At 47.8% G+C, this 25,074-nt stretch overlaps 1 protein-coding gene across 5 annotated transcripts in view; it reads right to left on the bottom strand.

The window, feature by feature from the left end:
* FANCD2 (FA complementation group D2) overlaps positions 1–25,074 on the bottom strand; it is a 63,775-nt gene that overhangs the window by 23,381 nt on the left and 15,320 nt on the right. For 4 of the 5 annotated variants that reach the window (XM_032971768.2, XM_076074165.1, XM_032971769.2 and 1 more), the window contains 19 exons: positions 24,679–24,714; positions 23,606–23,740; positions 22,737–22,871; positions 21,038–21,169; positions 20,410–20,517; positions 19,104–19,213; positions 17,362–17,428; positions 16,099–16,218; positions 15,332–15,411; positions 13,671–13,820; positions 12,968–13,068; positions 12,657–12,772; positions 12,011–12,119; positions 10,335–10,439; positions 9,593–9,702; positions 8,996–9,085; positions 8,139–8,276; positions 7,211–7,324; positions 5,813–5,941 (listed from right to left, as the gene is read on the bottom strand). In XM_032971768.2, coding sequence (XP_032827659.2) covers positions 5,813–5,941; positions 7,211–7,324; positions 8,139–8,276; positions 8,996–9,085; positions 9,593–9,702; positions 10,335–10,439; positions 12,011–12,119; positions 12,657–12,772; positions 12,968–13,068; positions 13,671–13,820; positions 15,332–15,411; positions 16,099–16,218; positions 17,362–17,428; positions 19,104–19,213; positions 20,410–20,517; positions 21,038–21,169; positions 22,737–22,871; positions 23,606–23,740; positions 24,679–24,714 — 2,085 coding nt within the window. The remainder of the gene's footprint in view (positions 1–5,812; positions 5,942–7,210; positions 7,325–8,138; positions 8,277–8,995; positions 9,086–9,592; positions 9,703–10,334; positions 10,440–12,010; positions 12,120–12,656; positions 12,773–12,967; positions 13,069–13,670; positions 13,821–15,331; positions 15,412–16,098; positions 16,219–17,361; positions 17,429–19,103; positions 19,214–20,409; positions 20,518–21,037; positions 21,170–22,736; positions 22,872–23,605; positions 23,741–24,678; positions 24,715–25,074) is intronic. The other variant, XM_032971771.2, reaches the window with a different exon arrangement.

Below are 25,074 nucleotides of genomic sequence, written 5' to 3'. Positions count from 1 at the left end.
ACTCTCACGAGATAATATAAAAAAACACTTGCCTACATTATCATTTATAGAAACAAAACTTGCACTTTTGCCCATTTGCAGCGTTGCTTCAATGTGACTGCAGTTAAAGGTTGTGCATAACTTCTCTAAATAGTGTCCTAAATACACAGAATTGTTTATAGATTTTTTTAAAGAAGTGCAGTGTATAGTTTTATCGCACTGAAATCAAAGAAAAACACACGCAGGTATTTGCAATATCAAATATTAAAGCTAAATTTCGATTGAAAGCTTTCGTGACTGCAAGGATTCATATTCTTTGGTTCTTTCGGCAAAGTCACGTAGAATGAGAATTAAATAATAAAATAACACAATAAAATTCTCACGACGTTTCGGCCACAACGCAAGCGGCCGTTTGCGTTGTGGACGAAACGCCGTGAGGATTTTATTGTTATTTTATTATTTTATTCTCATTCTACGTGACTTTACTGAAAGAACCAAAGAAGAGAAATATTAAAGCTGTTTCAAAGCACAAGTAATATTAGCTAGGCGAGACATATATATGTATATATATATCCACCGTACGTATCCAACTGTGCTAATCGGAAGATGCGGAGGAAGGACAAACTAAACACAAAAAGCAGTTCTAAAGAAACGAGTTTCAATCTAGATTTAAGAGAGCATAAGTCCAGTGGCTTGCTAATATCGGAACGAAGAGCGTTCCAGACGGCCAGAGAAGCGCATCCAAATGCGTGCGATGCAGTGACTGCCTTTAGGTAATCGTGGCTGATATGATTCGGAAAAAGGCTACGCTGGCCAGGGCATGCGTGCAGGACAGAGGGTCCGGTTACTGAGACCAGCATTGGAGTGGTCTCCATGGATCTGGTGATCGAACCAACGACTTCCTGGTATACAAGTTGTGGGTTCGAACCTGACGCATGTATATTTGGAGTTTGCGTGTCTCTCTCCCTGTGGTCGTGTGGATTTTTCTCCGGGTCCTCCATCCGAAAGCGCGCGATGCAGTGGCCGTCTTTGTTCGATGACTAGCCAAAAACTGCTGCGAGGAAGACCGGAATTTGCGTGGTTTACGTTCCTTGACGAGCTCAGCGACGAGCATGTTAACCCTTTCCCATTCCAATGACGCACGTGTACGTCCATCAGTTTTTCTTCGAATTCCGTTCGAATAACGTAAGTGTACGTCTTCAGGTGGGAAGACGTACCGAGGCATCCCACAAGGCCATGCGGGAGGATGTGTGGCACAGTTTGGTGCCAGCTATCGCTACAGTTTTCTGCGGTGAGTACCAATGTCTTTAAAAACAATGGCGCTACGGCTCTGAAAATAAAATTAATGCTAACCGCTTGTGCGTTCCGAGATTCTGCAGTGAACAAGACCCCCCTGCAGACGTCTTTGATTGGGAAAGGGTTAAGTGTAAGAGGTGCTGCTGTAGAACGCCAATCCAGCAGTGGCAGGGTTCGAGCAAGTTTCTCAAATTCTCCTCCCCACCTCTGTCCACCCAGCAGTATGAACGCGCACGCCACAGTTCGTTGATTTGATTGGCAGGTCGCTGTGTCGTGGGGTAAAGTGTGGGTACTGCCACCTATTCCAAGATGTCCGGTCAGCGTGGATGAGTAGGCCAATTCCCTCTATAGCGGCTCTCGAGAGCTCCCTCGAATGGAAACCCATTACGCCAGCGGTGGCGTGAGCAAGGAATTGAAGGGCTGCACTTTTACCGCGACCGATCAAAATCATAACCATTTCAATCTATGATAGCTTCCCAGATCCTTCTCTAAATCAATCTTGTTTAACACATTTAACTGCTCACAAATTAACGATAATGCTTTCATTTTTTTTTTTTTTACAAAGAAAAGACGCAACTGTGTGATCACATTTCACTTAAAAAAAAATAGTTTACAATATAAATAATTTCGCACAGCCAGTACATTGAAATACATCCGAACACTTTGGAATATAATTTCATTGGTTTTTGTAATTCATTGCCAAGGATTTTTTTTCTCTTTTACGTGTGAAAAAAAACATTAAACTGATTTTCAGGGAAACTCTCTCTGCTTCCCCTCTTGGGCAACATTTTAAGCAATCGATTGTAATTCTCCGAGTAAGCCTGGCAGACACTCACATCCCACAATCTCATACAAATTAAGTCGGTAATGCCAGGGAGATTATGCCTGTCCACGGAGCCAACGGGGGGGGGGGGGGGGGGGGCATGTGCTGCCCACCCCCCCCCCTCTGGTGAAGGACGGCACACTTGTTCCGTGATGTTCCCCTGAACACGCGCACACGGCGATTCGAGACGAGCCGCCAACAGGGTCGCTCGTCAGCATGTCAGAAGGCTTTCGCCGAGCGTCACGGGCTAAACGGGACACCCCGTTCCGTGGCAATTCCTCGTTCCATGCCCCTTCGCAGCAACAGCAACAACAATCTATGAGGTTGTCTCTTCCGCAGATTTGGGTATCTTTGCCTCCGTGAGAAATGTAATTTGCCCATCAGTCACATGACCTACCAAAGTCAATTTTGCAATGCAATGTTATGGTTCACTTTGACCGGAACGGAACCAGGGACATGTCCAGAGAGGACTTTGGGGTGTAAGGGTGGTGATGTTGCTCAGCGGTAGGTAGTCCACTCAGAATCAGAACCTTTATTTATACTGGAGTAATCTGATAAACTATTAAGCTCTTTTTCGCATATGTTCAGTAGGGGCGAATCAGAACATTACAACAAACAATACAAAAACAGGGTAGGAATGCAAAGTGTAAGAAAGGTAAAGAAATCACTTTAAAAATATAAAAATAAACTATTTTTTTATCTTACCAGGTAAAACCCATTGAGCTATTAGCTTCTTTTTCAGAAGTGACCTGGCAACCACAAATGATAGCTCAACAAAGTGGCTTATCACATGGAACTTTATAGCAGCAAAATAATCTGAATAATCTCAATGAGTGTTTCCCGCCGCTCGTTGAAGAGGTTCACGGTTCGAATCCAGCGGGCACCCTGGTTAGCACTGCAGTGTGTGATAACCATAATAACACTACGCGCTGTGTGCTTCACTCACAGTGGACGTTAAAGATCCCATGGTGTCATTCACAAGTGTTTGCCATTTTGTTCCGGCACGTTGGTCCAAATTTGGCAACATTCCAAAATTTCCCGCAAATCCCACAATTGGGAGTACAAACAGCAATCATCGCCCCCTACTGGCAGATTAATGCCCTGGGTCTCACTCTTCAAAATCCTTTTCGGTTGAGTTCTCAGCTGGTTCAACAAAGTCATCTTGAAACGTATAACCCGTTTTGTTTCATCACCTGTTTTGCAAAGTGCCCGCGTGGTGGAAGGGCATTGCCCAACGAGGCTTCAGGTCGCTTGCGACGTGTGGTTTTATTTTCATCCACCGTTGTCAGGTTTCTTTTTTCCCTTCCCATCCGCGATGCAATGCATAATGCTCCCCAACGTCAAAGGCTCCGCACGTAGCCTCGATAGACAATGCTGCTCAGTCACAAGTGACGCGAAAAAATTCCACTCCAACCAGGCAAGTAGAGAAAAGGATGGGCTCGAGCTGGGAAGATTAACTATTACGAGCCGCTTGGGGAGCCAAATAATTAATGTGAAAGCATCGATGGATGTTCAACAAACACTGTGGTGCAGTGCGGACACTGGCAGGAGGTGTTCACACGACAGCTACGATGCTCCAGCAGGGCCAAGCTGCCTCGTTAAAAGACTTCTTAAGTGAGCCGTAAATGTCCGTTTGTTAACGCGAGTGACTTCATTTCCACAAACCCTCAATTTATTATGCATGAACGGTGTTGTCTCGGTCGTTTTCCCAATTTAATTCAATCGTGCTCTCGGCGATATGCCACGAGACAAAGTCCTTCAGGCAGTCTACAGAAAGAGATATTACAGAACTCCCTCTGAGAGCCTTTAAAGTGACCTATTATCCAATGGATGGGGCACTGCAGGTTCCCTTACACCCTGCTATAGAGATAACAAAAACAAAATCAACACATTCATCAATAACAACACTGCCTCAAAAGGCAAAATATATAATGGGCACCAGCTTCAGGCAACGGTTAGCACCGCAGGGGTGCCACAGTGGCAAGATGTTAATCACCTCGCCTGGTATGCAGGAGGTCGTGGGTTCCATCCCACCCCTGACGCCTGTTCTATGTTTGGAGTTTGCATGTTCTCTCTCCCCATAGACGCGTGGATGAGTTGAGAGTATTTGGCTGCGATAAATTTCTACATGATAAGCCACAAAATAGTTCAGTTTAATTTAGTTTCCAATGCTTCTATATATGTCCATCACCTGACAATGAAACCAACGTTGTTAATTCTCCGAGCTTTGATTTTGTCAAATTAGGATGAAGACGTTAACGTTCTGTGCAGTGCCTTATTTTTTTTGCACAGTCATTAGCGAATGGGCTGCTAAACGTCAACTCATTACGTGTGATGAACTAATTTAATCACGCGTGGCTGGCACACAGATTCAAACTCCGAGATCAGGGCGACGCTGGCTTAGCGGTCCGATCCCTGAGCCCACGCGGGCATAGGTCCCAGTTTATGGATTTTAATTATTTCCGATCGATCACCGCGTGCGCGCGGAATATCGAGAGCGTCTGAACGAGACGGCCTTTTAATTGGGCGCTCGTGAAATTTGAAGGCAGGGGGTGGCGTTCTGTTTAAAATTCTCAGCGCAACGGTGTGTTTGTAGCCAAATTGGACATGGGACAATGTTACTAATCACACTGACAGCGCGGCGCGAGTGATTGCCGTTCGCTGCACTCAAGAGCCGCTCGCCAGCTCTTAATTGAGTAACCAACTCCGCCAAAGCGCCCTAGCATTCCCTGACGGTGTGAAATGTGCCTTCTGAGTAATTGTTTTTTGCTTCTATTAATATTTTTTTCTAAATCTTAATTATTCATAGAAATGTAATTACCTGCTTATTCAGTGATCAATGATGAATCGCAATACACGCCGCTTCACGCACCGCTGATTGGATTTCTGCATCGGGAACATTTTTGGCCAACTGCTGTATGGTGCACCAACTGGACCTTACTTTTTTTCTCGGAATATTTAATTTCAACTTTACATTTTCCCCAGGTCGCCGGGTTAGTTGTGTGCCAACCCACTGTGCCACCGCTCCCAACGCAGCATCTCACTCACTAAACAACCGCTGGCGCCATTCGCCACTAAGCGGCGGTGATGTCACCATGGAGCTTGAACCAGGCCAGGTGCACTCGAGGTCACGTGAAGTGTCGAAGGATCACTGACAGGAGGTCACGGAACAGATCCAGGTACCACGGGTTGACCAATTGAGATAACTCGCTCGCACGCACGCACGCACGCACGCACTTCCTACACTTTGGAGGTGCAGAACATTATTGACCGCGTGAGCCTCATCGTGACGCGACGAGCTGGCCAACGCTCCGCACTCTGTCAGCGGCGTGGGTCTCACGGCTCAAGATGTGATCAAGGTGACAAGGCCGGCCCTTAATTCCCTGGAACAAGCCGTGTAAGTACATCCGCCACGTTTGCCATGTGCTGGAAGGCGGGGCCGCTCACGATCAATCGATCGGTGCGGCGCGTCTGCTCGCGCGCACCTTGTACCGCTAAGGACGAATTACAAGCTGCTTTCCTGCGCAGTCAGGAGCAAGTGCTCTCTGCTATAAACGTTACGCATTTTAAGATCTGCGTACACATGCCGTCACGAGCTTGCAGTGTATCGGCTGGCATCCTGCAAACGGCAACAAAAAAAAGACCGCTATTCTCCATCTCTCCAAGGGATTTTCCAGGTGAAACATTTGTATTCGACACATTTTGCCCTCTGACCTGGAAGTAATTGTGAGTGCCTTCCAGGTGGTCGCAGAGAGAAGCCAGGAGGTGCACGGCGTGGCTGGCAATCTGTCGCGGCGAGTGCTGCATCAGGTTCGCGAAACCCACGTCCTGGTCCGCCTTCCCCTGCACAGCAACAGCGGGCGAATGATCAAGCTCAATGTTTCTTCATTCTTCATTCAGAGGTGAGGCGGGTGGGCAGCACTTTCGCCAATAAAACATCATCACTGTGAGGGCCTCCACACATTTTAAACCATTGGGGTTTGACAGCACGATGATGGGGGGGGGGGGTGTTTTCACACTCGTGCATTGTCGGGGGGCCACACTAAAAGACCACCAGGGGGCTGTCAGTGGCCAGTGGGCCTTGCAAATGAAGAACTCTGATCGCGTGGCTGGTTAATTTTGTTGTTTTGTTAAACCAACGCGGCAACCCAAGAAGCCAGGACACAGAGCGTCACTTGCGACAGGGAGGTGACACCGGCGTCACCGAAAACAGCACGAGCAGTAAAAAACAAAGGACAGTAAGGCGATGAAGTGGATGCATGTATTTATGTATGTTGTGTATGTATGTTGTGTATGTACGTGGGGAGCGGTAGTGTAGACGCGCAGCAATACAAACCCGGCGACCCGAGTTCAATTCCTGCTCACGACCAACATCGGTGACGAATATCTGAACCGGTCCTGGGCCTCCCCTAGGTCGACTAAGCTTTAAATGAGTACTAGGTGCGGTGAGTAAACCCCGCCACTGGGGAAACAAAGGCGGCCAGGCATGGTGCTGGCCAACCCACCCCCTCGTGTGCCATGCAGGCTTTCATAGATGCTCGTTAACAGCACTTGCCCGAACAGTCTGTTAAGGCTACACCCAAAATCTGTCTTTGTGTACAAATGTATATTGTGCATGTATGTTGAACGTCTTTCGCACTGTACGTAGCCAACCGCGCTAATCGGAGGTGTGGGGGAAGGACAACAAACGAAACACTAAAAACAGTTCTAAGGAAATTAGTTTTTAATTTCATTTATTTTGAAGTGCATAGCTCCAGTGGCTTCCCAATATTGGAAGGAAGAGCATTCCAGACGGCCGCAGAAGCGCATCCGAAAGTGCACGATGCAGTGACCTTCTTTGTTCGATGGGCAGCCAAAGGCCACTGCGAGTCAAGAACAATCAAAACAAAAACAAACACACCACCGCGCGAGGGACAGAACAACAATAGCAAACATGTATCGACGTTAAATCAGTGCTAAATATTCAATTCCCCACAGCGCAAATCGGCTCCGGTAGATCGTCGTAGGCACTCTTATTATTTTCATTATCATCACCGCAGGACCATCATCATATTTGCACATGCATCAATACTTTCAAACCGTCATTGGTGAGCATTAAAACTCTTCACTCACCACCTTCAGGAACATGGTCCGCTTCGACGTGGTAAGGACATGATCAAGCTTTTGGGTGAGATCGTCCAACAGAAACATGAGCTCAGCTGGTCCCAGCTGCATCACTTCCGTGACCTGCAAAACAGCCCAGACAATACTCATCAAATCAATAACGCAGCCACTTCGTAGGCTCCCATCATGTTTCGTCTGTACAACACGCGCTGTGCTGTTTCTTCTTTCATACGGGCTGATGCAGACGAACAGCAACAACTACAATGTCACATTCAGGTAGTCAAGCAAGATAACCTTGTCAGGAGCAGCATTGTGTCGCTGCGATGTTTTAACTACGCTATCACTGAATTGATATACAACGTAAAATGCTGGGATAAAGCTCGATTGGTGGAGGTGGTAAGGGCTCCCGGCTATGGGATCACGAGTTTAAATCCTGGCCAGGGTTGACTTCGCCCCATCATCACCATCATCATCATCTCCTCTGAGGTCTCGTCTCCTCTCTGAGGTCACGTAAAACGACCATCATCTGGTGAGGTTACACCGCTCAGTAACAAGTTAACCATGGTTATCATACAGACAGTCGAGTTACTGCCATAGCAACATGGAATTCAGATCACCGTTTTGGGGTGGCAAAACAGCTCAAGAACTCTTCGAAGACGGAGGACAAGAACATTTTTCCGCAGCAATGCAGCAGCACGTTGCTTGCCCACGCTCGCGACTCAAAAGGTGGTGTGGCACCGATTTAACTCAGGAGGTTGCGCGTTGTTGGGATCAATCGTAACGGTGGGAACAATCCACCGCTCACTCGGCCTGCTGCGCCGCTACCACCGTTGTGCGTGGGTTCGTGGGTGGGTGCGTGGGTGGGTGTGTTGATGCATGCATGAGTGGGTGGGTGCATGCGTGGGTGGGTGCGCGCGTGGGTGGGTGCGTGCTGCACCTTGGTGTCCATGTGCGAGTCCAGCAGGGACTTGGTGAGCAGCCCCATCTGCAGGATGCCGAACACGTGGATGTCGAGCTCACGCATGTATGCGCGGTAGCTTGCCAGGCTCACCTGCGGCCGCTCCTCCACTGCCTCCTGCCGCCGCACGGACACGCACAACATAGTACGGGCACCCCCGTCAGCCAACTTCACAATTACTCCCATGCCCGGCCTGGCGTGGGCTTATATTGAGCTGCTGATAACTCGCCAAACAGGGCAATCGTTTTAGATTGAGCTGACCCGCAGGACACCCGTATCAAACATTTGTATGCAACTAACACACATGCCCAAACATGTACTGAATGGTATATGCCAGTTTACTTGTTATTATATCCCACCCACAACCTGACCCCCTCTGGGTGTATCCTGATTGTGCTATCGACGTCCCATGATCAGATGCAGTATCCATTTGGCTGTCTCTTGCAGAGCAAGTGGGTGGGCGAGTGTGTTGTTCTGATCGGCAGTGTGGCGAGTAAGTGATTGGTTGACTGCTTGAATGAATAAGTAGGTGAGTGAATCTGTTCTTGTGACCTGCAGTGTGGTCAGTGAGTGAGATATTGGTTCATTGAGTGAGTTTATTGTTGTGGTCTACAGTGTGATGAACGATTGGGTGAGTGATTGGTTGGCCAAGTGAGTGGGTGAGTGAGTGAGCGTGTTGTTGTGACCGGCAGTGTGGTGAGTGAATGAGTGACTGGTTCAGTGAGTGGGTGTGTTGTTGTGACCTACAGTGTGGTGAGCGATTGTTTCAGTGAGTGAGTGTGTTGTTGTGGTCTGCAGTGTGATGAACGAGTGGGTGAGTGATTGGATGTTGTGACCTGCAGTGTGGTGGTTGAACACAGTGTGCGATGAGAGACGAAACAGTCCGTTTTGGAGCACGAGTCCTCCAAATGAGTGGTGGAAGGAATCTACGAGCGAAGTTTATGGAAACATTCTTTGGGTCTTTCGGTAAAGCCACGTAGATAGAAAAAATAATCAAAATAATAACAATATCACGTTTCGATCGCAACACAAGCAATCTTATTTTTTCACCTGAAGACTATTGCTTGTGTTGCGATCGAAACGTCGTGATGTTGTTATTATTTTGATTACTTTTTCTATCTACGCGGCTTTACCGAAAGACCCAAATAATATGAATTCCTGCAGTCACGAAATCTTTAAGTCAAGATTATGGAAACAGTTAACCGCGGTGGTAGCGACAGAAATATTGCCACGATAACCGAAAGCACAATTGGGACGAAATTGGAAGAGAAAATTACAACGACAACAACAAAGACACAATCAGAAAAGCATTCTCAAAATGCATTCGGTAACGAACGACCTTCCGCTGCTATGTCACAGTGCACTGGCATTGCCAGAAAGGTCAGTGTAGCCACTGCGCCCGGGCAAGCGGCAACACTGCACGGCGTCGTTACTTTGTCGTCCTGGGTGCGCTCTGCCGGCGCCAGCGTGTCACCCATCGTCTCGTCTCCCTGCAGACTCTCTGTCGACGTGTTCTCTGCGCCATCCGCTTTCCTCTTCTTGCCTGAACAGCGGGAGATGGCGTGACGGTGAACAATCGGACGAGCGAACAGAGGAGGTGCTCCCAGCCACTCCGTTGCAGGTCAAAATTTCACGGTGATTTCCTGCACAATTTTCGTCATATCATATGTACGTTGAACTCCTTTCACAAAGTACGTAGCAAATCGTGCTAATCGGAGGTGCGGGAGAAGGACAAACTAAAAAAAAAAAATCAGTTCTAAAGAAATTAGTTTTAAATTTAGATTATTTAAAAGCGCACAGCTCCAGTGGCTTCCGAATATCGGAAGGAAGAGCGTTTGGATCATTGCACCTTGATCACATCGTCTATGTTACTTACCACAATATTATGTTACCAGAAAATGCAAATACTCTAAACGCATGTTTCCAAATGCGGAGGTAAAAAAAAAACGGAGGACCCAGAGAAAAATCCACACGACCAGTGAGAACATGCAAACTGCAAACATGCAGGCGTCAGGGTCGGCATCGAACTCACGTCCTCCTCTATACCAGGTGAGGTTGTTAACATCTGAAAAAGAGCTATATAGCCCAGTGGGCCTTGCCGGGTAAAATAAATTCTAAAAGTGTACAGTTTATATACTTTATAATGCCACCCCCGCTCAATTTGGACCGACAAACCTTTAGTTTTTTTCTTGGGCTGAGTTGAGGAATTTGCCGCAGGGGCGCCGCCCTCCGACCCTTCACTGTCAAAGTTTGCCGTGGGCGGTTTGTATCCAGGTGTGGCTGTAAACAAGAAGTACGAATGTTTACAAAAATACAACCAAAAATAAAACACTCGGCTTCGTGCCGGCAAACGCCGTAATCCGCGAGGCGAGGTCTCCCTTCCGGATTACAACAATAATACAATAATAATACTTTCATTTCATCTTGCGTAATTCAAGCTGTGAGCACCCCAAAACGCGGCACATTAATTAATCCACGTGCGTCAGCGGTCATGTTATTTTGGTGATCTCGCGTAACTGAATTATTACGTACAATTCGCACAACAAAAACCACTTTTGCTGAACTCCATATGTTTTAAACGTTTTTATTTATTCGCCATTCGAGGCCCATTGATCCGTCCCCATTCGTCCGCCCCCCCCCCCCCCCCACCTCCAAATCCCCACAACCTGCAGATTCATAGACGCTCTCCAAATTCAGGGTCACGATTGCAGTCGACAATCGATCTGATGTAAAATGTTTCCAACAAAAAGTCTCCTTAAACGAGCGTTTTAAACGTTTTTTTAGAAATATCAGGCATTAGAGGTGTAATGATTCATCGCCTGCTTTCCGCCCTTCGCAATGATTCAAAGAATTGTCACAATTCAGGGTCACAGTTCTATCCAGGAATTGATTCTTCTTAACGCCCTGGCGAATGTAACAACCGCTATGTGTGCACTGTCCCAACGATAGTGATGATAACATCGTAGCTGTGAGCAGCTTGCTTTTACATAAACTCAGTATGTACATGAAATGCTGGATATAATTGGCGATAAAGTGGCTAATGGTGATAGAGGGGGTGAGGTTTGTTCCTGTGATCAAGGAAATGCTGACAGGCCATTATAACTAAACTCTGAATCCGTATTTATAAAAAAAAATGGCTGTCGTTAATTTCTCATGAGTTCTGTCATAACCACAAAATAATAATAAATTATTTTAGTTATGCATCGTTAGGCATGCAACAATTAAAGTCCCCTGCGATGTATCTATGTATGTTGAACTTGCACACCATATATAGCCAACCGTTGTAATTGGAGGTTGCTCAAGAAGAAGCACATTAAAGTCCTGGAGTGCCTAGCCAGTCTCCAGACCTTAATCCCATAAAAAATCTGTGGAGGGAGCTGAAGGTTCGAGTTGCCAAACGTCAGCCTCGAAACCTTAATGACTTGGAGAAGATATGCAAAGAGGAGTGGGACAAAATCCCTCCTGAGATGTGTACAAACCTGGTGGCCAACTACAAGAAACGTCTGACCTCTGTGATTGCCAACAAGGGTTTTGCCACCAAGTACTAAGTCATGTTTTGCAGAGGGGTCAAATACTTATTTCCCTCATTAAAATGCAAATAAATTTATAACATTTTTGACATGCGTTTTTCTGGATTTATTTGTTGTTATTCTGTCTCTCACTGTTCAAATAAACCTACCATTAAAATTATAGACTGATCATTTCTTTGTCAGTGGGCAAACGTACAAAATCAGCAGAGGATCAAATACTTTTTTCCGTCACTGTAAGTATACCAGTGTATTTGCTATGAACACCTATGTTTTTGATGGTATAAGTATACCAGTGTATTTGCTACCAACACCTATGTTTACCTGCCAGACACCTCTCCAGAAGACCCTTCACCTCTGTTATGTTTTCCAAGCGGCGTAAAACCTTCGCTTTCATCTCCGCGTCCGACTGCCTGCAGAAGGCGTTCACCACCTGCTCGCGTAGCCGTAGCACACATGCACAGACACACAGACACACGCACAGACACAAAGACACACATACATACGAAGAGACACACATACATACAAAGACACCCACACACGTCTAACTCAGCTTGTCATTCACTCTCTCACTGCTCTTGACTCGCGCTGTCGCAAGTGCAGAACAAGTCTCCGACTCTCCTAGTTTCAACGTAAAACCTGGTGCTCTTACGCAGCCCAAGATACAAACAATTAGGCTTCCCCTGCTGTTTGTGAGTCTTTAAATTTGCACTCGTGGGCATGGTTTAGAAATAAACATATTTAACATTAAACCAGGTATGCCTCGCCGTGTCTAAACTTTTTTTTTCATAGGGGCGCTTGCATTACAATGCATTACAATGCTTGCAATACATTTTAATGCATATTGGTATATTTGCATTACGATGCATTGCAATTTCTTTGCCAATGCCTTTTCCGGAGAGTTTTGCTTGTGGGAGAAAACCGGAGTTCATATAATATTTTCCAGATATTTGTGGGCGGCAGGCCCCACCTCGCGAAACCAGTTGAGGGTGAGAAAGAGCGCGGTGCAGAGCCACTCGCGCTCCTGCCGCGACAGCGACTCCACCTTCTCCACGAGCTCCGGGTCGGCCACGTACAAGGGACAGCCTGCGGGGTGAGGGGGGTGCAGCGGACGACAGCGGTACGCGAATTGCAACATCGCGGCGGGGGCGGGCGGTGGGGGTTGCAACGGCAGGGGCGCTCACACCTCGTGGGGGCACGGCAGCGGGCGACGTATACGCAGCCGTGTTCGCGTCGTTTGCGTTGACGAGCGGGGTGGGGGAGAGGGAGCGGGCGACAAACCCAGGAGCGCGTCGATGCCCTCCAGGTTGCCGTCGTTGAGAGCTTCCTCGCCGAGCCGCAGCAGCCGAAAGTGAGACGCCAGGCACACGTGGGACACCAGCCTGCGGTAACGCCATCGGCGAACAAGCGGGCACAGCGCGCACGAACCCTTCGTGGTCACGCTCACAGTCACGGGGAACCGTCGCACGAACCGTCGCCCGCACGGTCGCGTGCACTAGGACAGGAAATCACTTGTAAGCAGCATTTTCACAGGTGGTACATAGACAAAGATCCCCAGTATAACCTTAACACAGTTGGGGAAAGTGCTGTTAGCGATCACCTTTGAAGGCCGGCACTGTGGCACACGAGGGGGTGGGTGGCCAACACCATGCCCGGCCGCCTTTGTCTTCCCAGTGGCGACGTTTATACACCGCACCAGGTACTCATTTGAGTCGACCTCGAGGGGAGGCCCAGGACCGGTTCAGATAAACGTCACTGGTGTGTTGGCCATGAGGGGGAATCTAACTCGTGTCGCCGGGTTCGTAGCTCAGCGCGCTGACCGCTACCCCCACCGCTCCCTACCCCCGATCGGTACGCGCACACGTCGTGACAACAGGGAGTCGTTTGCAGCCGACGCGTCGTCCCGTGCCTGCTATCCACAGCGACGCTCGGCGCCGTGGATAGCTTCTAACAAGGTGGCCGGAACGTGAGAGAACACGCGCACCTCTTGCTGCTGTCAGGGCCCCCGGGCTGCGCCTTGCGAGCGAGGACATTGTTCGCGAGCAGCGGCAGCAGGTTGATGGCGATGCTGCCCTCGCTGTCCTCCTCCTCCTCCAAGTTGTAGCAGAGGCGCATGGGCAGCACACAGTCGTCTCTGTAGCAGCAGCAACACAAACAGCAGCAGCACCAATAGCAGCAACAGCATCAACAGGAGCAGCACCAACAGCACCAACAGCACCAACACCAACAGCAGCAGCACCAACACCAACACCAACAGCACCAACACCAAGAGCAGCAGCACCAACAGCAGCAGCACCAACAGCAGCACCAACACCAACAGCACCAACAGCAGCACCAACAGCACCAACAGCACCAACACCAACAGCAGCACCAACAGCAGCAGCACCAACACCAACACCACCAACACCAAGAGCAACAGCATCAACAGGAGCAGCACCAACAGCAGCACCAACACCAACAGCAGCACCAACAGCAGCACCAACACCAACAGCACCAACAGCAGCAGCACCAACAGCAGCAGCACCAACACCAACAGCAGCAGCACCAACAGCAGCAGCACCAACACCAACAGCCCCAACACCAGCAGCAGCACCAACAGCAGCACCAACACCAACAGCACCAAAACCAAGAGCAGCAGCACCAGCAGCAGCACCAACAGCAGCAGCAGCAACAGCAGCAGCACCAACAACAGCACCAACAGCAGCACCAACAGCAGCACCAACAGCAGCAGCACCAACAGCAGCAGCAGTACCAACAGCAGCAGCAGCAGCAGTACCAACAGCAGCAGCACCAACAGCAGCAGCACCAACAGCAGCACCAACACCAGCAGCACCAACAGCAGCACCAACACCAAGAGCAGCACCAACGGCAGCACCACCAATAGCAGCACCACCAATAGCAGCACCAACGGCAGCAGCACCAACAGCAGCACCAGCACCAAGAGCAGCACCAACGGCAGCACCACCAATAGCAGCACCAACGGCAGCAGCAGCACCAACAGCAGCAGCAACAGCAGCACCAACAGCAGCACCAACAGCAGCACCAGCACCAAGAGCAGCACCAACGACAGCACCACCAATAGCAGCACCAACGGCAGCAGCAGCACCAACAGCAGCACCAACAGCAGCACCAACAGCAGTAGCAGCAGCAGCAGGGTGCAGACGCACGGACAGGGACGGGAAGCGATGGGCTCAACTTAGGCTCGCGCACGTGCAACGATTTGCGACAGTGTTGCTGATCACCTTTTTTCGTTATTAATTTTATGTACGGCTGCCAGCTCTGTCGAACGTTTAATACAAGGCTGAGCGCATTATACCATGCAATGTGGCTTGCCATGTAACACGCATGCAAGGCATGATGGCAGTTGTGCTTTCCTGCCCCGAGTGTGCGCTGTTAAGTCTAGCAACTGGGCAATGAGATTACATTCCCGCCTTTATTTGTACCTTTTTTTTCTTAATATTTTTACTCCATACCTATATTATTGATGCATTATAATTAAGTGACACCAATAATAATCGCAGTGGATATCTCCAAATAAGTATATCGGCCAGGATTAGGGCCGAGTGCATATTGTATGTATACGAGGATGAACAAATAGCTTCATATATTTAAAATCAGAGCAAATGTCACACTGCTCCCACGTACCCTGGCGGCTCTTTCCCCGGCTGTACGTCAACCACATAATCGTCCTGAAAGTCAGTCAATATGTTCTCTCCAATCCACGCCTATCACACACGCACACACACACAGGACACGGAACACGCAAATCACATCTACGACCTCGCTGAGAAGACCACGTACATCACAAACACACACGTGTATGCTGCAGCGTTTGCAAATTTCTCTGGCGCATGTCGTGACGGGTACTGCAAGATCCGACCACGTCTGTCCAGTGCCCGCCGAGCTGCATCGGCTTAGAATACATTAGCAGGTCACACGCATTACGCACGAAGTTTTTGCCACAAATGAACCACAATACCTTGCTGATCTTGTCAAGGAGAATAAACCATCATGCCAACTCCGGTCATCCTCCAAGCGGCTTTTGGCTAGCCATCGAACAAAGACGGTCACCGTGTCACGCGCTTTCAGATGCGCTTCTGCGGCTGTCTGGAACGCTCTTCCTTCCGATATTAAGAAGCCACTAGAGCTACGCACTTTAAAATCTAAATTGAAAACTAATTTCTTTCGAGAAAAATCCATATAACCACGGGCAGAACATGCAAACCTCAAATACACGGGCATCATCAGGGTCGTGATCAAACCCACGACCTCCTACATACACAGGCAAGAGAGTTAACGTCTCGCCAACAGCGGCGCGTTGCATGCACCCGCGGATTGGCGGGAGTTAAAACTGCACAACGACGTGGGACACTGTATACGGGATGCGTGACAGGGGACAAGGGAGAGCTGACCTGAACTTTAGGGTGCAGAGCCCCCGTGTGGATGAGCGTCGCCAGCTCGTCGCAGTACAGCGCCGTGCTCTCGGCCGAGCCGTCGCAGCAGTCACGCACCAGTTGCACCAGGGTCGTCACCTGCCACACCCCGCCCCCCCGCAGCACAGACACAGCAGTTGAAGGCAACAGCAGTGGCAGCAGCAACAGCAGTAGCAGCAGTGGAAGCAGCAGCAATAGTGGAACCCGCAGCAGTAGTGGAAGCAGCAGTAGTGGAAGCAGCAGCAGTGGTAGCAGCAACAGCAGTAGCAGTTGTAGTAATAGCAGTAGTGGCAGTTGCAGCAGCTCAGTGAAAGCAGCAAAAGCAGTATTGGAACCTAGAGTAGCAATTGTAGCAGTAGCATCAGCAGTGACAGTAGCAGCAGCAGTAGTGTAAGAGGCAGCAGTGGTAGCAGCAGTACTGCAAGCATCAGGAGCAATTGTAGCAGCAGCAGTGTGTGTGGTAGCATTGGGCACTGCTCGTGTGTGTGTGTGTGTGTATGTGTGTGCATGTGTGAAGTGTGGTGGCACGGTGGTGAGCACACGGCACAACAAAAACGGCAACCAGAGTTCGATTCCCGGCCACGGCTAACATCCGTGGCAAGTGATATCAGAACCTGTCGCAGGGGCTTCCTCAGGTCAACTCAGCGTTAAATGAGCACCTGGTGCAGTGCGTGTAAAAAAAAACATCAGCAGCGGGGAGGCACAAAGGTGGCCGAGCGTGGCGCTGCTCACAACGCCACTTCGTGCAGTGCCGGTCTCAACAGGTGCTCACTGAGCACTTTCCCAAATAGTCCGTTAAAGGCTCTGGGCAAGACCTTTTCTCAACGGTTTTACTTAACTTGATCCCTCTGTTTGTCGTGGACAAATTTTGTAATCAAAATTTCGTCCACTTCCCGTTGTCCAATCAATTCCACATTTTGCACACGTACTGAGATCCGGTGACAATGCATGCCTCTATCAAAATCGGCATTAATTAATCAATTTTTTCTCTACTTTAAAGCAATTTACATTTTGTATAGACACATTACTTATATATATTTATGTAGGTCAAAAAACGCCGCGATCCCTAAACTGTGGAATCGGTTCGCACAAAACGCAGGCGCCGCGTGTCTCAGGCGTCATTGACGTACTTCTCGACCGTGAGTTAAACGAAGTTGTTAATAAAACCGTTGTTTTTAAAAAAAACGTTTTAAACTAGTTTATTTTTAACGTGTGCAAGTCTTGCCCTGTTTCCACAACAACCTGCTTGAAGACATTAGTGCTGAGCGGAGATGCCTGGGAAGCAGATGCGTCTGTCCTTTCATTTCTCCTAGTACAAGGAAAGGGGAAAACACACACGCGCACACGCACGCGCACACGATCATACTAGCTTTGCACGCCCATTGAACACTCAGCCACAGGAGGTGCCAAACATCAGCTCACACCTGAAAGTGCTGACAAACTCACATTCATCCATAACACATTGCCTTAAAGGGAGAAGTATATAATCGGAATTCTCCGGGAAAAAGATTATGGTTCCGATATAATGGATGACGTTTTGAGCAATGGACCTTCTTCATGGCACGTATATAGAAGCCAGAGAGGTGTAATTGATCGTTATTCGGCGTGTAAGTATTCAGAATCAGAATCTTTAATTAGACTGCAAGAGAAATCTGATGAGCTATTAAACTATTTTTTACAGATGTCCAGTATGGGCAGGGGGTCAGCAAAATCTCTGCACGACAGAGAAAAAAAACCCCATCGTGACAAAAAGATCACAACAGCGTATCATAATAGCAGTGCACGCATTCGTTGATTAGGCCATTAAAATACATTCTTAAGATCATGACACACGGTTCAAAGAAGCACTAATGTACTACTAAAGTTACATGGGGCTGATAGAATGAGCAAGACGAAGTAAATAATGAATAAAAAACACTATTCTCGAAACAAATTGTAATCGCGAAATAATAACAAATATTAATCACATAATGCCGATAATTATAATCATTATGAGAGTGTTTGTCATTATGAATATCAGGTAGAGGAACTCCTCTACTTACGAACGAGTTGGTTAGGTTCCAGAGGTCTGTTCGTAAGTCCAACTTTAATCCTGTCGATTCCAAACATGTTGTACGGCATGTACACTAAACACAAAGAATCGATTTAAAAGTTGTATAATCTCCTGTAGATGTAGATGCCACTGGTTCTTCATGTTCTGCAGATGTAGACGCCACCACCGCCATCTATTGCGTGGCAATTGAACTTACGACTCTCGGTCTGAACAGGCAACTGGACACATGGACAGTTCCTAAGTCGAATGTCCAGGAGTCCCTGTACTCTGGTAACAATCACACCCCCATCAATTTGATCATCTGTTGAAATCTATTTTGAGTCGTGATCGCATTCCGTAGCCAATCATTTAATCTTATTTTTGAATCAAATTTTTTCATTCGGTCTTGCCTGTCGTTTATTTTCACTCCATTATCATCAATGGAACATTCACAAATACTTAGCATAATATTGTATTCCTCCATTATGAGCGTATGAAACAACTTCAATCGATTATTTGACTCTCAGGTTAATTGCTTATCAATTTTACAATAACCATTCAGGGAATCCATTATCACTTCCAGAAGTCACGGAATCAGTAATTGACTTCAGTTCAATCTGAATAAACAATTAATCCCATTGGCACAGGCGAGAATGTTCAAACCGCACGGTGCATTCCAATGTGATTGGTCATCGTGACAAGCCATTACATACAAAATAAACGTGTGTAAAATAACGTGCGGTTCTTTGCTAATCCACTAGAGTCGTTACGATCCTAGTGGTTGCGCGATAGCTCCAGGGTTGCCGTAGCACGGCAACCGGTGGCAGTGGCAGGGGTGGTGGCAGTGGTGTCGACGGTGACGGTGGTTGTGGCGGTGTTGGTCGTAGTAGCAGTGTTAGTGACGGTGGTGGTAGCGGAAGCAGTGGTGGGGAAGGCGAGGGCTGCGTGTTACCCGCGAGTGGCCATGCTCCCCACCAGCGCGATGGCGCCAATGATGCCGATGCGCTTATATTTGAGCACCGTGCTTGACAGCTGCTTGCGCACCACGATGTGCATGTCGCCCTGCAGACAGAGGCGCGATGATGGGGGGGGATGGTGAGCAATGGTGGAGCAATGGTGGGGCAATGGTGGGGCAATGGTGGGGCATGGTGGGCGATGGTGGCCGATGGTGGGGTGATGGTGGAGCAATGGCGGGTGTTGGTGGTCGATGGTCACACTGTTGGTTCCATGCAAAGTTCACCTTAGTTGGCAAGTGCCACACGTTTTAATTTGCAGTGCCACACGAATGTAGGCGCAAACTTACAACCACCCCAAATCACCCGCAATGCACCCGATATTATTAGAAATATATATTTTTACATATTTTCACGTTAAATGTTTCACCTGGATAATCCCTTGAGATGGAAAGCCTCATTTGCAAGGGTGGGGGGGTATGAAGGGAGGAGGGGGGGAATGGTGATGGGGTGGAATGCTGTTAAAGGTACACATTTAAGTTTAAAGTAAATCTTCCTAAACCACGTAACTACATTTCAAGAGACGATAGTCTCATTTGCACGAGTGACTTGGGTTACTAATCAGAACAACCATAACACAAAATCTCAGCCGTGCCGGCTCAGTGCTGATCCATAAGCCACACTTCCGCGAGTGATCACAAATCAGGCTGAAATTAAACAGCCGGGCCATGTGAACGGACTAGAGAACATCACGAAAGGGCACTGACAGTCCATGGGCCACAGCAGAAATTTATTTATGTCACCCGATGGTAGCATGTATTTACTAGTACAGATTTATTTACACAGCTGCTAAGAGCGAATAACGAGATAAACACAAATTATTTAACACGGTTATCGCATCCTTCACTGTTGTTGGTAACACAAAAAAATTGGAACCACTAAAGTTATGCCATTTCAGGTGGCAATATGTTAACTACCTCGCCTGGTATACAGGAGGTCGTGGGTTCGATCCCGGTCCTGACACCTGCATATTTAGAGTTTGCATGTTCTCCTTGTGGTCGCGCGGATTTTTCTCCGGTTTTCCGTTTTTTCCCTCCACATTTAGAAACATGCATTGAGTATTTGGCTGCTATAAATGTTCACATGATAAGCCACTTCATTGGGCTATCATTTGTGGCCAGGTCGTTTCTAAAAAAGAGCTATTTAACTTAGTGGGATTTACCTGGTAAAATAAAGAGTTTAGTTTCAAGTATAACACCTCATCTGGGCTTATGGACTATAAACCTTCAGTTTGCTGTTCCTCACCTGGATGTAACTTCCCTGTGTGCCCCCACTGAAGGCCAGGGTGCTGAGGATGAAGAAAAGCTTTCGGATCTGCGTGAGAGAGAGATTCTCCATATAGTCCAAGATACCCTGCACACATCCACAGACAGGCTCGTATAAAACGGAACCACACACAGAAATACTGCCCAAGGCTATTAACTGTGATTGTCACTGTATTTATCACGATGGTAAAGAAACAATATAACATTTCAGGTCATGATAATTCTCGCAATATCAGTTCCCCATAGCTTTATAATCGTATTTCACATTGTTAATGTATTGTTGTTTGTGCTTTGCTGTACTCCTGGTAAAAATAAAGTTTACTTAAAAGCCACAATTTTCTAAAAAATATGGTGTGACAGGATATCAGATGATATCACATGATGCTAAATCATTACATCATGTAAGTGATCAGAAAATCTAAATTGAAAAATTCTGAAATCATTCTTAAAAATCCTAATTTCAAAGTGTTTTAAGCTATAAATCTTCAAAAACATATGTATAAAACACAAAATACATAACGACGGCTGGCCCTTATCAACACAAATGGCCTAACTGAGGGCTGGCCCTTATGTACAGAGACACTGCCTAGGTCTGGGCTGGCCCTTGCCTTAATGAAGACCGCGTAGGAGGCCAGCGAGGCTGTGCGCTGCTGCACCAGCTCATGCAGGACTTGCAGCGCCGTATCCACCTCGGCTGTGTAGCCGTTACACACGAAGGTGACCAGCGACCCCACCACCTCCTGCACGGGGAGACAGAGGAGAGAGAAATGAGCCAGACTTAAGTTACATCTGTTGTAGTTTTAGAAAATGCAAGGGCCCATTGAGCCCTTGCAATATCTTACTCACGCCACTGCTGGTAGTCGGGTCTGCACTAGCTGGAGCTCTAGAGAGCCACACTGGCCAGATGTCTTCAAGTATTTGGGGGTAGTCACACTTTATCCAACCACACAGGACCTGCCAATCAACTGAGATGCACCCAATTATTGCCACCAGGCTCTTTCTGACTTGCATTGGAGGACGCACATAAATTAAAACATTAACTAAACAATTTTTATTTTACCAGGAAAGGCACACTGAGCTACATAGCACTTTTTCAGAAGCGACCGAGCCACACATGATTGATCAACAAAGAGGCTTATTATGTGGAAATATATAGCAGCAGAATACGCTAAACGTACGTTTTGTAATGCGGAGGGAAAAACTGGAGGACCTGGAGAAAAATCCACGCGACCATGGGGAGAACATGCAAACTGCAAACATATAAGTGTCAGGGTCGGGATCGAACACACGACCTCCTGTATACCGAGCGAGGTAGTTAACATCTCGCCACCGTGGCATCTGCCATGGGTGCCATGGGTTATTCGGTTGAAGTTGAGCGTGCGCGATTGTTTTCAAGGCAGATCCAATCTACGGGTTTCAGTGGTCGGGTCGGCAATGAGACGTTTACAGGGGACGTCGCTGCTTGTCCACAGCCGTCAAGTGAAACGACCGCGGACTGACACGGGGGATTGGTGCGCACCCCTTCAGCATACACAGTCGCCACAGTCGCCACAGCCAGCCGCGACAGGGAACTACATCTCACCACTGACACCCGAACGCAGTGGTTCTCAGACTGCTCTATTATTCGCGAACCCTCGGGGTGTACTCCTATCCTCGAGACCCACTCGCATATTTCATCTCTTCTGGGCCTTTATTAGGCCACCTCAGCCTTAAGTAAGTCATCGGTGGGGAAGGGTCGACATCGGCGATCAGGAACTGAAAATGGCCTCCTCACACTGTTGGTAGACAGATGTCGCGGTTTCGAAGCGTTGCGAGAAATTGCAGCGTGGAAGGTGATACCAGCGGGGGTAGTGGCGGTGGTGTGGGAGTATATATGTACATTGCACTTCATTTGCACCATAATAATGATCATTTATATTAGTTTATACATCGTTACAGCTCTGTTAGGCATGCAACAATTAAAGTCCTCTGCGATGTATGTATGTTGAACTTTCAAACCATATGTAGCCAACCGTACTAATCGGAGGTGCGGGGGAAGGACAACAAATTAAACAAAGAAAATTTAGATTTTAAAATATATTTAAAAGTGCACAGCTCCAGTGGCTTCCTAATATCGGAAGAAAAACCGTTCCAGATGGCTGCAGCGACCGTCTTTATTCGATGGCTAGCCAAAAGCCGCTGCGAGGATGGACGGAGTTCACATAATGGTTTGTTACGTAACGAGATCAGCAAGGTACTGTTGTTCATTTGTGGCAAGCACTTTATGTGTAATGAATGAGTGGGTGGGTGGGTGGAGTGCAGACTGACCTGCTGGTAGTACGGGTCAAAGCAGAAGAAGACGTGGCAGTACACGCGGCCGGCAAACGACGCCACCACCGGATCTGGCGACCGCAGCAGCGTCTGCGCCAGTGCCAAAATGGACGGGAAATACTCGCACGTCACCTGCACACGGCGCACAGTGTGTGTGTGTGCGCGCGCACAATGAGGACATCGCAAAGTCCGTCTGGGGTCAAAAAAATATATAAATAAATTATTCACCAAAGGCCCGAACCGTGTCGTACTGGCCATGCTTTGTCAGTACAACAGGGCTCAAATTGCGCCAGGTTGGTTTTTCCACTTCAGAGCCTGAGCAGTGCCGCTGACAACACACGCAATGATCATCAACTAACACAAAGTATTATCGGAAATTATTAACCCTGCACCTGTCGCTGCTTGACCCCAGAGCCAGATTCCGATGCCTCACGATGCCAGTTTCAAGGTTTGGTTCGGGCTTAGCTCGGCAAATAGCCAGTGGAAAAAACACCCGTACCGTGACGGCCCCGCACTGATGTGCCAGCGGTCAGACTTTAGGTGAGATAGACAGCAAGTAGCCAGGTAGGTAGAGACACAAACATCCAGACTGGCAGATACGTAGTCAAGAACATACACAATCGAAAAGAACACACCACTGTATTTCCTATGTTGATATATTGCATGAGCGGATATACAACTAAGTCAACTTTATCTGCTGGCTGGATAGAGCAATGGGGTATTGCTCACCTGCACCTCCGATTAGCACAGGTCGGCTACGCACGTTGCGAAAGAAATTCAACATACATACGTACGCACGGACAAACATACGTCCGCTCCAGCGTGTCGTTCCTTCAGTGACCGTGGCTGCGCGAGTGCGAGCTCACCGGGGTGTGCCCGCTGAAGACGGCTTGCAGCAGCTTGTCGCCGAGGCGACCCGCGCGCACCTTGGCCTGCACGAGGCTCTCCACGGCCTTGTGGTGGTTGATGTGAAGGATGAGCAGCACGAGGAAGTCGATAACCTAAGGGACGCAATGGCAACGCAAGCATAAAGACGGTGATCTCTCAGTGTGGCCTCACAGACATCGTCATCCTTATTGTCGTCGTCAGCCATTGACTATCCACTGCTGTGTGAGGGCCTCCCCAAGCCGTTGCCATTCGTCACGGTCATGCCAAGCCACAATCCATCACACTCCTGTACATAAATTATTTTAAACGACCTGGCCACAAATTATCACCCAATGAAGTGGCTTATCATGTGGAATGGATAGCAGCCAAACAATGCATGTTTCTAAATATGGAAGAAAAAACCGAAAGACCCACAGAAAAATCCACGCGATCGTGGAGAGAACATAAAACTCCAAATATATAGGCGCCAGGGTCAGGATCGAACCCACAATCTCCTGTATACCAGGCGAGATAGTTAACATCTCGCCACCGTGGCGCACCTATAAATTCATCTCATGGATCCATCTCCGTGACGATCATTCTCTCAAATGCGTTCCCTCCTCTGGCTGCAAGCCTGTCACGAATCTTCGTGGCATGGGGCCAACGCTCGACCGGACGAACCCATGCACAACAAACACCGCAAGCTCAAACCGCTTCAAGCGAGACCTGCAAATTAATTTTAAAGTACGCAGTGTGATGAAACGGCGATGCTTTCAAGCGATGCTTTTAGCGTGGATCTGTGCTGCTGCTGCTTCTTCAATGACAATTTACCTTACAACTCGTACGCATTTACAGATGTGATTTCATGCTTGAGACCAAATTAAAACTACAATCAGCATCTGCAATAAAGTGTGTTTGTGACCTACTGGCAGTGATACAGTCTGTGCAGTTAATGGTCATCTAGCAAAAAACGAGCTACAATCAGCAGCTGCAATAAAGTGTGTTTGTGAACTATTGGGAGTGATACAGTCTGTGCAGTGAATGTTCATGTAGCATATCACGAGCATCTTACCTTGTGTTCCGACTCGGAGCGCACACTTTCAATCGCCTTAAAAAGGTAAATCAAATGAAATTAACATGGCATAACAGCAATGACCATTTAAGTATGCTTTGCATGTTTTAAACATCTACAGATATTATTATATATTTTTTACCAAGGCCCACTGAGCTATATAGCTGTTTCGGAAGCGAACTGGCCACGAATAATAGCTCAACTAAGTGGCCTATCATCTGTAAATGTATAGCAGTCAAATACTCTAAATGCATGTTGATTTTCGATTTAAAGCTTTCGTGACTGCAATGATTCATCTTCTTTGGTTCTTTCAGGGTGCCTCTGCGGATGTGTATGCTTTAACTTTTAACATAGCTATTTCTGTGACCAGTCACAAGCTAATCACTCAGCCATTTC

Source organism: Petromyzon marinus, chromosome 46, assembly GCF_048934315.1.
Source record: "Petromyzon marinus isolate PM22_M1 ecotype Great Lakes invasive population chromosome 46, UKy_Petmar_22M1.pri1.0, whole genome shotgun sequence".
In the NCBI taxonomy this organism is placed as follows: domain Eukaryota; kingdom Metazoa; phylum Chordata; class Hyperoartia; order Petromyzontiformes; family Petromyzontidae; genus Petromyzon; species Petromyzon marinus.
The sequence above is the reverse complement of the archived record's forward strand: the minus strand, read 5'-3'. Positions and strand labels throughout refer to the sequence as shown.